The 14859-nt window shown below is 35.7% G+C and overlaps 1 protein-coding gene across 1 annotated transcript in view; it reads right to left on the minus strand.

The window, feature by feature from the left end:
• The window catches only part of sha (shavenoid), a 136467-nt gene that overhangs the window by 16738 nt on the left and 104870 nt on the right, over positions 1–14859 (minus strand). Inside the window, exons 5-6 of the mRNA XM_073988547.1 lie at positions 2591–2701; positions 2157–2290 (exon numbers count right to left, since the gene is read on the minus strand). Of these exons, the coding sequence (XP_073844648.1) occupies positions 2157–2290; positions 2591–2701 (245 nt within the window). The remainder of the gene's footprint in view (positions 1–2156; positions 2291–2590; positions 2702–14859) is intronic.

A 14859-nucleotide genomic window follows, 5' to 3' on the forward strand; every position in this document is an offset into this window, starting at 1 on the left:
CCTTGACAGGAAGTTTCTGATCGGTCCAAACTTTGCATATCGTATTATTTCATCTAGTCATGTATCAGGTTGGAATATGGACTATATCGGTCCAGCCCTTTGGGTACCTCCAACACAAAATTTAGGTGCAGTTTAACAGTTCATCTCGAATCGTTTTGAAAATCTTTCCAAAAAGTTCTACTTGAAAGCCCTGCTACCACGGCGCAACTTTTGTTGGGAGGGCATGTCCACGCTTCCTGAGGTAAAAGCACAAAATCTCAAAAAAAAAGCCTGCCGATACCAACTATATTGGGTAGTACGTAATATAACCGTCGAAGGGAGAAATCTCCCACACTCTTTCTTTTAAATGTTTGGCAACATGTTTTGTGTGCGACCCTAGTTAAAACGGTACACATTTTTTCGGGCAAATTAATACTTCCTAAGAAATTGGAGTCAAGGAGTCCCTAGAAACGTCAGAAGTATTGTGTTTGATTATTTTCTTTAGGTCCGAGGCTCAGGGTATATCTCAGTCGGCACAGCTGACTGAGACTTTCTTACTTGTTTCAAGCAATCTTAGCCATAAGAATAAAACATACGATTTTCGAGGTCCATGAAATTGGAATTTCTCATCAATAACTTCATTGTTTGAGCCAAATCACTTTGCATAGAGCGATTTCATCAGCTCTGAGTAATGGAAACGGCCAGTGTGGGCAAAATCCGGGCAACATGGTGCATTTTTCCATATTTTTTCGTTTTTAATCGATAGAGCGAAAACGTGTCATCCATTTTTGAGCCCGCAACTCTATGAAAATATTGTATTTCATATAAGTTACTTTGAGAAGACAAAAAAATCACGGAAATATTAATCCACTCTCGTATTTTAAAATTTCATGGGAAATCCCGGATTCCCGGGAATGGCGATTTTTTAATTCCCGTTTCGCGGGAATGATAAAAACCGGAAAACCCCAAAACCCTAAATAGCACCCATAAGAATGTTTCTCCCGATTCCCAGTACTCCAAATGGTTAAAACTTTGAACTATTATGAGGCAAACTATGTTTGATATAGCTTGACATTTGGTGTACACCTCATATATGTAGATTTACTGCACAATTTCCAGTTGCTTTATTTTACATCGATGTCAGTCTAACTAATAAATGCTGCAATTTGCAACTTCAAGGATTAGGAATAATGTCAATGGAGCAGACCAGTATATGAAATAGAGCTGGCAAACTATCGATAGTCCGACTATCGTTATGATTGCTGTCGTAAAACAAATGTCAGAAAATGCCAAAACAAGCTATTTGGGTTGACTGTCGCGAATTGTTTAAAACACAATTGATTCTGAGTCCGATATAAACAAAGCTTTACGACAGTGATCAAAACGACAGTCCGACTATCGATAGTTTGCCTAATTTGAAGTGGATGATGAAAAATACTACATTGATACACATTGAACTCTTGACTTCGGAAAACAAAAACGGAGACAATCATAAACGTGTTAATGTGTTAAAGATCAACCAATATCAACTTATCCTAAACACGCATTCACACGCACACTTATGCTATGTACGCGTGAAATTAAATTGCTATAACTTAAGCGACCAATTTTACTACGCATTAAGGCGAGACACTTTCTGGTTGACAGCTTGAAATGACTTTCATTAAAAAAATTAAACAGTTTATTACAAAAAATTTTGTCACGCAATGTTTGTCAAAGACGCGAAGGAAGAAGGCGAGCCATTTAATTTGTGTTATAAATTTTCTTTTAAACGAAATGTTTTTCATTTCATTATGTCTCGCTTGCCGAAAGAAATAACGATTTTATAAACTGTTAATATAGTTTTATAGGTGTTTAACTGTAGCTGTCTGTGGTTGCTTGCCGGTTATATTTGCGGTTAGTGGCCGTCATTCAACCCACTTACTCAGATTTTTTTTTTTGTTTTCTTCTTCTATAAAGACACTCATTTGTTTTAAATGCTTTGTTTTGTTATAATAATAATTAGTTGCATTTACAAAAAAAGTTGTTATATTTTGTTGGCGGCAAATACATGCAATTTATTTGTTTGTATTTGTTGTTCATCATCAACTTCTTCTTCTTCGACTTATTCTCCAAGTGTTTTTTGTGTAAACTTGACATGAAATTAGAGAAAATTATTCACGCTTTTCTATTATTACCTGTAGAAATGTTCGCCCCTCATCACGAAACATGCGAAAGGGGTAGTCATTGTCAATGGGATTGCGTAGATCCGACCAACCATTTGTGGTTAAATATTGAGCTCCAGTAACTGCACAGACTGGTGTTCGGATATCTGACAGGGAAGAGAAAATATATGCAAATTGAATTTATTAGTCAATTGAATTATTTTTAATTGAATATTTTTTTTAATATGTTCCCTTTTTGTAGGACGATTGAAAACGAAATTCGCATGAATTATTACCAAACAAACTCCTGTTATTATAGAAAAATTTGTTTGAATTAAACTAATTAAAAATGTAACAGTAGTTTGGTCGTAGTACTCGTATCGTCTTAATAAAATGGACCAACCATCAATATTGAATATTCTCTTTCCTCCTCTCAATAATAATTTAAATAATTAATTTGGTCTTACCTGCAAAACTTATTTCTCTGCTGGGATAAATAATTTGACCTCTTAGCGGCAGAAATACGTATGGAATTTTCTCAGATGATGAGCCACTGACAAAGGGTGACAATGAGCACTCTGTAAATAAAAATAATTAAATTACAACATGTCGTTAAATTATTTAAATACGTAAGTAAAAAATACCTAAAAAAATCATTAGCTGTCACATTATTATAACTAAAATGTGATTTTGGCAAAAAGCTATACTATTTTCAAGCCGATCTTGTTTATACTGTCCGCCATAAATTATATTGAAACCAGACTTCAGTAATATAGGTTGAATGATGTGGTTGAATGGGGTCTATACGAAAATGTGGACCTATATAGACAATTTTTGGTAGATATGTTTTTTAGCATATCCCAAAATTACAACAAATATGGAGTGCAAACTGTCTAATACCTTTAAACTTCCGCCAAAACGTGGACCTATATAGATTATTTTCAATACCTAAAGTTCTACGGACCTACAATATATTTGACCGAAACTTTATCCACCTGCTTTAATTTCACAGTCATGAGCAAAAATTGTACATGTTCACTAATATTAACGTTTTTTGTTTACACAGCAAACCAATCGTACCGACATCGTAACGAAATCGGAACAAAATTCGGACATACGTCTGATATCTGATCCGAAATCGTAACGATATCTTAACGAAAGTTGTATGAAGTGGTTGACATAATTTCGGAACCAAATGTCGGAGCGACATCGGATCGGTTTCGGTCCGATTTTGTAACGAAATCTGAAGAAAATCTTTGGGAAATTCGGAAAAGAAATTTCTTTCAGACATTCCGATTTCGGAACGAAACCGGTAACAAAATCTGAACTATTTCCTCTCCGAAAAATCGTTTAGAAATCGGAACGAAATCTGAACGACTTTGCTTCCGAAATTGTTCAGACGAGTCGAACATCAGACATTTGGTTTGCTGGGTAATAACACCTGCTACGCGAACAAATAACCACTACAGGGTGATAGAGGATCAAAGAAAGAAAATTGTGTCTCGACACTTGTCGCAAATATTGGGCTCTTTATTGTCTAATTTTATCAGGATTATATCTTCCAAACCATGTCACATCTTTGACCAGTAGGTGCCAGCTAATGGCTTTAGTACTTTGTTCACATTCTGGTTGATGTGGCTGTCGTGCGAAGAGAAGTGAAGAAGATTGTGGAAGACTAACCTAAGGGTCTTTGCATTATGACATACGAGCAAAGTCGCTGCCAAATTTTGTTCACCTGTGGAAAAATGTAATCAGCCATTTTAGTTTGCCACCCTATTTTGATTGTAAGATCTTTTGTCAGCCGCCGTCAGCGATTTTATGGCCATGTCTTAAACTGCACTAAAAGGAAATTTTTGAACTTTTGTGAGGGAGCTAAAGGAATGTGTTGTACATTATAGGACTTCTTGGAGCTTCGGCCAAATCGGATTCTCATTATCGGTACTTTTGCAGTTTTTTGTACGGATAAACTCCAATTCTGGTTGATGTGGCTGTCGAGCGAAGAGAAGTGAAGAAGATTGTGGAAGACTAACCTAAGGGTTTTTGCATTATGAACAGTAGGGATACGCTTATCATCGGCGAAAATATCTAGCTGTGTATGTACTTCTCTGGTCCAGGAAGTGAATAAGAACACCGTTGAGCGATATAACCCTTGATGGAGATAGCTTTAGATTGTGCTCCCGGAAGAAATTTGTGATGGTGGCTAAATAGTTGGAAACTTTAGGACTTAAGTCGTCGATGTTGACACCGAATGATAAAGGGTGCTTTTTTAAGCTAGATAGAACTTTAAATTGTAAAAAGTAACACAAAAAATTAAATTTTGATGAAACTTTTTTTATTTGTTTCAGTATACTCTGACAAATCATCATGAATAGACTCACGCTTGAACAACGCTACGAAATTATCCAAATTTACTTTGAATATCAGTCGTCAATTCGCGCAACTTATAGACAAATGACCAGTTGTTTTATCGCAAAATTGTGTTCAGCGATGAGGCGCATTTTTGGCTTAACGGGTTTGTTAATAAGCAAAATTGCCGCATATGGAGTGAGACCAATCCACAAGAGACCCTACAGACTCCATTACATCCAGAAAAATGCACCGTATGGTGCGGTTTTCACGCTGGTGGCATCATCGGACCTTATTTCTTCAAAAATGAGGCCGAAGCTCGCGTTACGGTTAATGGAGATCGTTACCGCACCATGATCAATTATTTTTTGTTTGAAAATATGGATGACATTGATCCGGAGGAGATGTGGTTTCAACAGGATGGCGCTACGTGCCATACGGCGAACGCAACCATAGACTTATTGAAATCAAAATTTGGCGATAAGTTGATTTCGAGAAGTGGACCTGTCAATTGACCTCCAAGGTCGTGCGATTTGACACCTCTCGATTATTTCCTGTGGGGCTACGTGAAGTCACTGGTTTATGCTGATAAACCAGCAACAACTGATGCCTTGGAGGCCATCATTGTTCGTGTTATTCGTGACATACGGCCAGCAGTGCTCGAAAAAGTGGCCAAAAATTGGACGTCCAGAATGCACTTCGTCAAGAACAGCCGCGGTGCCCATATGCCCGAAATCATTTTCAAATGTTAATGTCACGTATTGATCTTTCGAAAAAAAATTGATTACAATTTAATTTTTTGTGTTATGTTTTACAATTTCAAGTTCTATCGGTCTTAAAAAAACACCCTTTATTATAGTGTAGTCATCGGGATATGACATCTGCCGGTAGGGATGGAAGATTAGCAAGGTTGAAAAATAAAATGAGCGACATGGATTTTCAGCCTTGAATTTCAAACAAGCCTTGCCTATCCTTTAGGTAGCTGGTAATACTAAAGGTAAGGTCACATTAGGCAAATATTTGCTCCAGCGACCGGCATTGTGCGCTTACTGAGATCATGTGAGTGTTAATAATACATTAAATGTATGCTAACTTGCTCTCAGTAAACGCACACTGCCGGTCGCTGGAGCAAATATTTGCCTAATGTAACTCTACCTTAAGTTTGATATCATTAGGAAAAATGGAATTCAAGATGTCGGAAAACAGCATGCAATGGTTGATCGTGTCGAACGTCTAGGACAGATTCATTGCTGCTGCAATGGTCGGTTCGGGTGGTCTTTGCTCTTTTAGGCTATTCGCAATCTATGTGGTATGGATGATCATCCTTCAGACCAAGCTGATGTGGAGCTTGAGGTGAAAGAAGGAAGATTGTGCGGTATGATTCTCCATTGGTAGCGGATTTGTCTGCCTTTAGAGTGCGAGGCACCTTCCGAATATCGGGAATTACAAACTGGGAAAGTTTGGTAGTTCCCAGACCTCAAGTAGATCAAACCTACTGCTCCCAAGTTTTTTTTTTATATTACCTAGATATGCCGTCTGAATTGAGGGCTTTGGATGGTTTGGACTTAAAGCTAATTCTCTCATCTTCACTAGATGTGAAGGATATGGACTGCAAATCACGCTCGCCTTGACCTGTTAAGCAAGAATAATGCTAAATAAATTGGCGGCAGAACTGTGTTGCCAACATTTTGGCATCTGAATAGCGAATTCTTATTGCAACCTGACAGACTTTTAATTGTGGGCCAAAGTTGATTAGAATTGATTTTGCAGTGGTCGAGGTGTTGCAGCCACTTGGAACGCCTGTGTTCGAGAACAATTTTCTCTATGTCCCTGTTCAAACGCAACAAGACTTTTGTCAGCTGAGACATTGGCACGAATTTGGTCGCCCTGTTATCGCCTTGAGGGTTATTTCTCAGAATATCTCATCATCCTTACTGGCATATGAAGCCGTCGGCAGATGACGTAAAGAGTCGTAATTAAAATCCGTGAAAAATCCCATGCCTTTCGGCTTTATTACGGTTTACGAATGTCCGTTGAAATCGCTATGTTTCTACAACGTGACATGGAATGGAATGGGGTCAGAATTTTGTGCGACCTGCGTTTGTCAGTATGAGAATGGAAGGTGCGAACGATTGATGATGGATATGGACGAAGAGCTAGAACATCTGGCTGTAGTTGAGAACTCCTCGTTGATGGAAGCGAAGTTGGATTCGTCCATTTGGTTAGCAATAAGAACACCTCGTGGATTGTTCGGCAACTGGGAGTGTTATATCTCGTGGTTAGCATTAAAAGCGCCAAGGACAAACGTTTCATCGTAATGATATGGAATTTGCGGCAATGTGTGAACAAATCCAGATACTTAGAGTTTTTTCAATGCCGGGTTGAATCGACATACGAGCAAAGTCGCTACCAAATTTTGTTCACCTGTGGAAAAAATTATCGAGCGAATATCCAATTGTCGTGTGAACGATATAATTGTCTAGTTATGTTTAGCACAATAATATTGAACTTCTGCCTACCGGATACCTGAAGGAATGGACCGATATCTTGGAAAAAATCAAATCAGCCATTTAATTTGCCACCCTATTTTAATTGTAAGATCTTTGGGTTCATTGTGGCAGGAAGCATGGACCTTCCCATAAAAAAATTATATTATTGTGATCAGAATCACAAGAACTAGCTTCTGTGGAATTTTCAAAGCAATCTTTGAACTGGTCTTAAACTACATTTTAGCGTAATCTTTGAACTTTGGTGACGTATGCAGGTACCAGAAAGAGTTATTCGATACAGTCCATCATTGAACTTGATTTAAACTTTATAGAAATATACGAAGTGCAACGGTTGTGTCAATGCCTGTCACTACGCACTGTCAGTAGTTACTGTGGCCGTCAGCGATTTTATTGCCATGTCTTAAACTGCACTAAAAGGAAATTGAACTTTTGTGGGGGAACTAAAGGAATATGTTGTAACTTATAGGACTTCTTGAAGCTTCGGCCAAATCTGATACTCATTGTCTGTACTTTTGCAATTTTTTGTGCGGTTAAACTCCTATTCGGACTTTATTTCTATTATGAAGAAATATTACGAAGTGTTAAGTTTGAACTAAATCGGTTACTATATTCTTGGACGTTTGTGGGAGGGGTACACGAAAATGTCGAAATTATATAGACCATCTTCGAAAATTGTCTATATCGGTCCACGTTTTGATATATCCCCCATATAACGGTACTTTCCTATTTTCGGTATTTAGAAGGTTTCGGCCTCATTATCAAAGCGAAATGGCTGAAATTTTGTTATTTAGTCTTCGTTGGGGGTATAAAAAATTTCGACTGAAATTTGCACACATAGCTCCACATTTTCATATAGCCCCTATAGAACGGTCTCTCTCAATTTTCGGTATTGTGTGTATAAAGTGTGATTGTAGAATGTACTTTCGCTTTTTCCATGGATTGAAAAGGGTGTATCTATTTTATTTTTTGTTATTTAATTCATCTTATTCAAAATTTTAGTTTACAATACAAAAAAATTACCAAACAAATTTGCTGTAAAAACTTTCTGTGTATTTTGCATTTTTTAATTAGATGCTATATTTCAAATATGTACAATGTACATGTCAAAAATAAATAAATAAAATATGACTTCCCTTTCCGAACATTTTTCATCGAAAGTGAAAATCTCATTCATTTCGTTTTTGTGACAGACTAAAATAATTTCAGGTTTAAAAAATTGTTAATGGTTTATTTATGGTCCACATTCCGTTGATATAGCACTAATTAAAATAGCAAAGAAAACTATGTTTGTGTGTCCAGTGAAAGTTTGTAAATAAATATATGATTTATGTTACAAAAATTGATATAATCGATTTATTCTAGCCTAGGCCGCTATTTTCATAGTCATCTGTGAAGAACAAAATCATTATTCATCTCCATAAAACAAACCATTTCTTAATAGGAAAACCATTAACATCCCAGACCTGTTTGTGGTTCTATTTGAAATTGTGAAAATTTTAAACAGTTGCGCTAGTTTTTTACAGGTTCTGGCCTATAAACTTTACACCATATTAAACTTTGTATACGCGGATACTTTGTCTTTAATGCATCTGGACATGTGTTTCAATTTAAAGCGTTTTGTTTTATTGAGGTTATTAGAATGGGAGATATAGCTTTTAATTGTCTAATAAATGTGGTATCAATGCCGTTACGTGATGCCCTTTTACGATAACCTCTATTCTTTTATGTTAATTACTCTGTAATGAGTCATAAATTGTTGCGGGTATATCTTGGAACTATAATTCGAAGAGGCAGTATATAGTTAAATGCGCTAACAAATATAAAGCTGTCAATAAGGAAAATCATTAGAAGAAAATGTCGAATATGTAGGACATTCTGAATAAAAACTAATCAATACTGATTGTTTTAAGTCTGGAGTATTCCCCCATTGGCATAACTTCATTATTACACTCTATTACACTGTACAACACAAAAAATAATTACAAGAGAAATTAGCCAGATTATGAAAGAGGATCGAAAAAAGAAGACACATGTATCGGCGTCTTGAATGTTTACGTCGGGAAGTAACCTAAATAAGCGTGGCAAGTTCCGCCCATTTCTACAGGGTTTGAAAGATTCGACATCATATTCCTTGGAATCCTTGCATTTTAAGTATAAAGTGTCTTCGGCAATATTACTGACAACAATACGGGGTCTCTATTTATGAAAAAATTTAACCCTCCTTTTAAATTTAATCGTATCAGATCAACATATTGTCATAAAATTTTACTATATTTGTCATAAAATTTTACTATAGGTCCCTGAATACACCAAAACTCTAAATCGTAAGTAAAATCACGTTAAGATTAATGTTGTACTTTATCTGAGTTTATTAAGTTTTGTCCCACAAAACTTTATTCTAGATAGTAGACGTCAATGACAAAAATATTCTCCATCAAATTTCAATATAAGTCGCCGAATAAATGAAATATGTTTTTACAATATATATCAAGAAAGTTTGCCAACACTCAAATATTTTTGAATAAATTTGTTTTGTTCTTTCTTCGAGTTTATGCATGAAAGTAACACGAAATTGGAATATTTATGGTGAATATATATAGGGAAAATATTGATAGCCCAGATCGGACTTTGTAAAATTACGTATTTTAGTACTATAAACTAAAATAACGTAATCAGGATAAGTCATTGCTTCCTGATATTGTATGTAAAAATGCGGGGATAGTCTACGGCTATTGTCGGGTGGATATATATCTGACATACGAGTCCAAACGTCCATGATTTTGGCATGGTCCTAAATACTATAATGATGGCAGCTACTCCTGCTCTGACAAAATTGACTTAATTTTTTTCGGTCCACTTTCATAATCTGTGCGGGGTTTCTTGCAATTTTAAAAAAAGTTCAATTTTGTTGTACTGTGTTATGGAGTAAGCCGAAAAGTGAGAATCATTCTCATTTACATGAGAATACTCGATGCTTAAAAGGTTCGGGTTTTCACTAAAAAAATTATCATTTCAAAAACTGAAAAGCCAATTCAAAATTCCCTTCGCCGAGATGAAATCATGAAATTGGTAGCGATCAGTAAATTTTACAAGGCTGTCAATACGTTTTGTAGACATTACTCTCTAATTAATTAGACAGCGGAATCCTATGCATTTGCATAGGATTGTATTTTGAAAGTTGTAGCCCCCTTTAACCATCGAGTATTCTCATGTAAATGAGAAAATCTGATTAGACAGAAACTCGTTTTATTACAAAATAAAACAAATTAGGCCCAGAAATTTTTGCATATCGTGCATATTTTGACATATTTGTACATATCTACATAAAATGAGCATATGCAAAACCATATGCAAAAATATATTCAAGGACTTGTGGTCTAAATATCCCACCGAAATGGCTGGAATTTGGTATTAAGTCTTCGTTAGAGGTGTGCAATTTTACAACTAAAATTTGTCCGCATATGTCCACGTCTTCATATAGCCCCCATAGAACGGTACCTACCGATATTCGGTATTTTGAAAGTTGTAGCTTCAATACCCCACCGAAATGACTGAAATTTGGCCTTTTGTCTTAGTTGGGGGTAAAAACTTTTCACCCGAGGCTGTGGCCTCAATATCCCGCCAAAATGGCTGGTATTAAGCATTCCTGGGGGGTAAAAAACCACCTAAAATTTGTCGGTTTAGGTTGAGGCCTTCTTCTTTCTTCGCGGTTTGACTTCATTCTTCAAGGATATTTTTGATGTCCTTTTTATCCTGGAATACAATAATTTATAATTATTATATAAAGCCTATACTCTCCTCTTTAATATGACACCAATACCAGCATCATACGATGATTACAAGTATTTAAAATATTTTTTTGAAAAATGTTGACCTTTGAAATTTCTTTGATCTCTAAAAGGTCAAAACGATGAGAAAACCAAAAATTAAAAATGTCATTATACTCCATTTTGCCTATACTTTCAAACGTATAAAGTCCGGTTCAAGTGTAACAAAATTTTTTGAAAATTGTCGGACGGTGTAATATTAAGAGTCGGAATGGGCAAAAAACTCAAAGTTTTATTCCTGTGCGAATATCTCCGCATTTAGTAGTCGTATTCCAAAAGTAAAGCCCGTCAATGAATTAGGAAAATACCACCTTTATTATGATGTAAAATAGGTTGGTGCTATTCCATTTCCATTTCAGCTTTGGTTGTCATAACAATGAAGACCTTCTGAGCTTTAAAATGTTCCCATTTGCATTACCAAAATTGGTGAAACGCTTGTGATATTGAAAATTATATCCCAATTTCCAATTTATAGAATTTTCTTTCCATGTCAGATATTTCTGCTTTTATTAGACATATTCCAAGGAGGCAGCTTAATGATGAAACTAAACCATCTGAGCTGTACATTAATGCAAAAATTTGGCATTTATGGTAAAATATTAGAGTTATTTCAAAAGTTACTAAGCTATCACAATTTTAATATTTTGAAGTGTTTACTTAAATGACAAATACCTCTGCTTCCATTGGTGTATTGGAGACATGTTAAAAGCTAATTAATTAATAGGGGGCAGGGCGATAATAAATCCTAAACAACAACATTGGTCGAAAAAATCCAACAAAGTCCGTTAGAGAAAAAATGTCACCGACAAAAGCTGTTGATAAATTGAAAATCGCCAATGAATAACTCGGGTTGACAATGGACCCGTAGAAATGAGATAGCAAATACATATCTTTGAATTATAAAGCATAAAGCCCATAAAAAATTGTGAATTAAAACCAACACGACGGGCCAGCAACGCGAATCCGGGTCTGCTAGTGAATAATTAATTGTTTTGTTTTTATGACTTTTTAATATTCCGCTTTCTGCTCTTAGAATAAGAAAATTCTTGCCCAATGGGTATTACTTAGCTTAAACTGATTCCACAATCCCTGAAATATGATCCTCCAACAAGGTATCGTTGGCTTACATTTCTTGATTATTTCAGTTATGGAAATAAAACTCGTTTCAATTGGAGTAGTACTATATTTGGGACGGAAATAAAATCGGACTTCGACCGTTGCATTTGGAGAAGTCTCCTCTTGTCTCTCTTAGGTATGTTCGTGGGAATTTTTTCTACAGTTATGATCTTAGTTATTGTTATCCATTTTTTAGGTTATGAGGCCTAAAATTTTGTTATGATTTCGTAAATGGCATCGAACAAATTAGCTTAATTATTTTCATTTTGATTACAGATAAAAATAGTGTTTTTACATAATGTGCTTGTGTCTTAAGTCTTTTGTTTTATGCATTGCAATTAAGACACTGCCTACTAGGAAGTTTATGATGTGTCAGTTTTATAATCAGTCTCTGACGAAATACCACCACCCAAACCACCACCATCATTGCATCTCTGGGGGATATAATTTGCCACATAAATTTCCCATCTATAACGAGTTAACAACACAACAACTTGTGGTCGTTCGGAATTTTTTGCACTGTCATATCTTTCATGTTTTTATTTGTTTAAACAAAAAACCACCAACGATCGCATAACAAAAGGGAGAATCTCCATGGTTGGTTTTTCTCTCCAAACACTTTGGTAATTGTCATTGTCTAGTCTACTTACTATGAAGGAGAAAGAAGAAACCACAACACATACCAGATGAAGAGGAACACAAAAAAGATGTTGGAAAAAATGTCTCAACTATTTTTCCTTCTTTCTATTATTTGTATGGTGAGATATCTGACAACAGCAAAAAAAAGTCCATAAAATCCAAACAAATGAAAATAATTTAATTTTATTGTCTACGCGCAAACTACCATCAAATAAACCAAAAACTAAATTAACTGCCGTCATCGTCGTCATCATCATCGCAGTAGTCGGTGTTTCCGACTTGTGTAGTTCATAAAATGACAAGGCAAAAAACAAACACCAGTGGAGAAGATCTACAAATGGCAAATGAAAAGGAAAGTGATCCACAGATAAATATGGGAGGGTAAACTCCAAAGAGAGACAGACAGACCGACCACCAGACATCAGATGTACTCGAACTGCATGCGACCAGCAACCATGTTACATGATGTTTTTATTTAGTCCAGTTTTTTGTTTTGATTTTTTTGTTTGTATCATGGTTTTTTAGTGATGTGGAGTGATAACGAGAAATTTGTTACCCACCAAAAGAAAGAGAGTAGTCGAATATTAATGCAACTACATGGATAAGATTTCTTCTCCGGTAAAATAATTATTGATCCTATAATCAAAACTACATACAGCTGATAAATAAGGTTCAAATTCTGCAAATTATTTTCTTTAATGGAAATTGGCAATGAAATCATAAGATGTTCAAAAATTCCAATATTTGAAAAGTACAGTACCGGTTGTAGGGTATTTTCGTATATGTATACAAAACCTATTTGATGCTACATTTTAACAACAACATTGTATTTAACTTCCCATAAGTGTACAATATTGGATTTTAAATAGCAACGAGAAAAAGAAAATGATATAAATTTGTGGTTAAAAATATGTGGTAATGTTATCGCACTTGGCTATTATTAACAGTAATGGTAGTGAAAGTGAAGTGAAGTAGAAGGTGTAGGTAATTATGAAGAAAAATATGACTTTCGGAAACCAGGGAGAAAAACGAAAATACTCAATGTTAAATAAATTAGAAATAAAACGATTTTAGCAATAACTTGCTACCGTTTTAATATTTCTATAACAATGGCCAGCCAAGGTATACCAAGCGACTTTATATAGTTTAGGTTATGGCTTAGGTTGGAAGAAATGTAGCCACTTTTGTGACTATGTCTCTCGGAGTCCTTTCGGTCCATTGTAATCATGCAATAAGGTGAAAAATAAACAATTATTGGCAAAGAGAAGAAGGAACAAGTAAAAACATTACTTTTGGCCGGGATGAACTTTTCATACCCTCCACCAGAAAATATTCGGAAATAAAATGGAATAACTAGTTTCCTGTGAGATGCAAAAATAGTTGTGGTTAACGATTTTCGGTGGAGAATTTTCGTGACCACTGAAAACTTCAAGTGTCAAATTAAAGCTAGTTCGGTTAAAAATTGTAGATAAAATTCTCACAATACCGAAAATCGAGGGGTACCGTTATATGGGGGCTATTCCAAAACGTGGACCTATATTGAAGTGTCATGGACCTATATCAGGTCCCAAATTACAGATAGTTTGGTCAAGAAAAGTAGCTAAAATCCCCAAAATACCTTAAATCGGGAGGTACTGTTATATTTGGGCTCCACCAAAACATGGGCCTATCTTGACAACTTTTTCTAGGGAAGTTGTTAGGTCATCAGGAAAATCAAATGTCAAATTTCAACTAGTTCAAATCGGGAAGTACCGTTATATAAGGCCTATACCAAAACGTGGACCTACATATCTCCATCATTTTTGGAGCCAACTTGGGCGGAAATGTGGCTAAAATCGCAACAATACCTTAAATCGGGAAGTACAGTTATATGGGGGCTATACCAAATCGTGGACCTATCTTGACAATTTTTAATGGAGAGATTTCTTGGCCATTGGGAACCTCAAATGTCAAATTTCAGCTGGTTCGGTCAAAATATATAGCTAAAATCATCAAAATAACTTAAATCGGGGGCTAATATGGGGGCTATATCCAAACGTGGACCTATATAGCTCTTCTTCGAACTTGACCGGACTTGGAAAAAAGACACTCTGGTGCAAAATTTTAGCATTCTATCTCAATTATTTCGGACGCTAGATTGATTACAAATATACGGACAGGGCTAGGTCGACCATACTATGGTGGATGGTAAAAAAACAGAAAAAACCAGTAAGGAAAGGATCAAAGTCGGGCGGGGCCGACTATATGATACCCTACACCACTGTGAATAGGCAAAATATATACATATGTGAGCTAAAT

This window comes from Musca autumnalis, unplaced genomic scaffold, assembly GCF_047663935.1.
Source record: "Musca autumnalis isolate F117 unplaced genomic scaffold, ASM4766393v1 scaffold_5, whole genome shotgun sequence".
NCBI lineage: Eukaryota > Metazoa > Arthropoda > Insecta > Diptera > Muscidae > Musca > Musca autumnalis.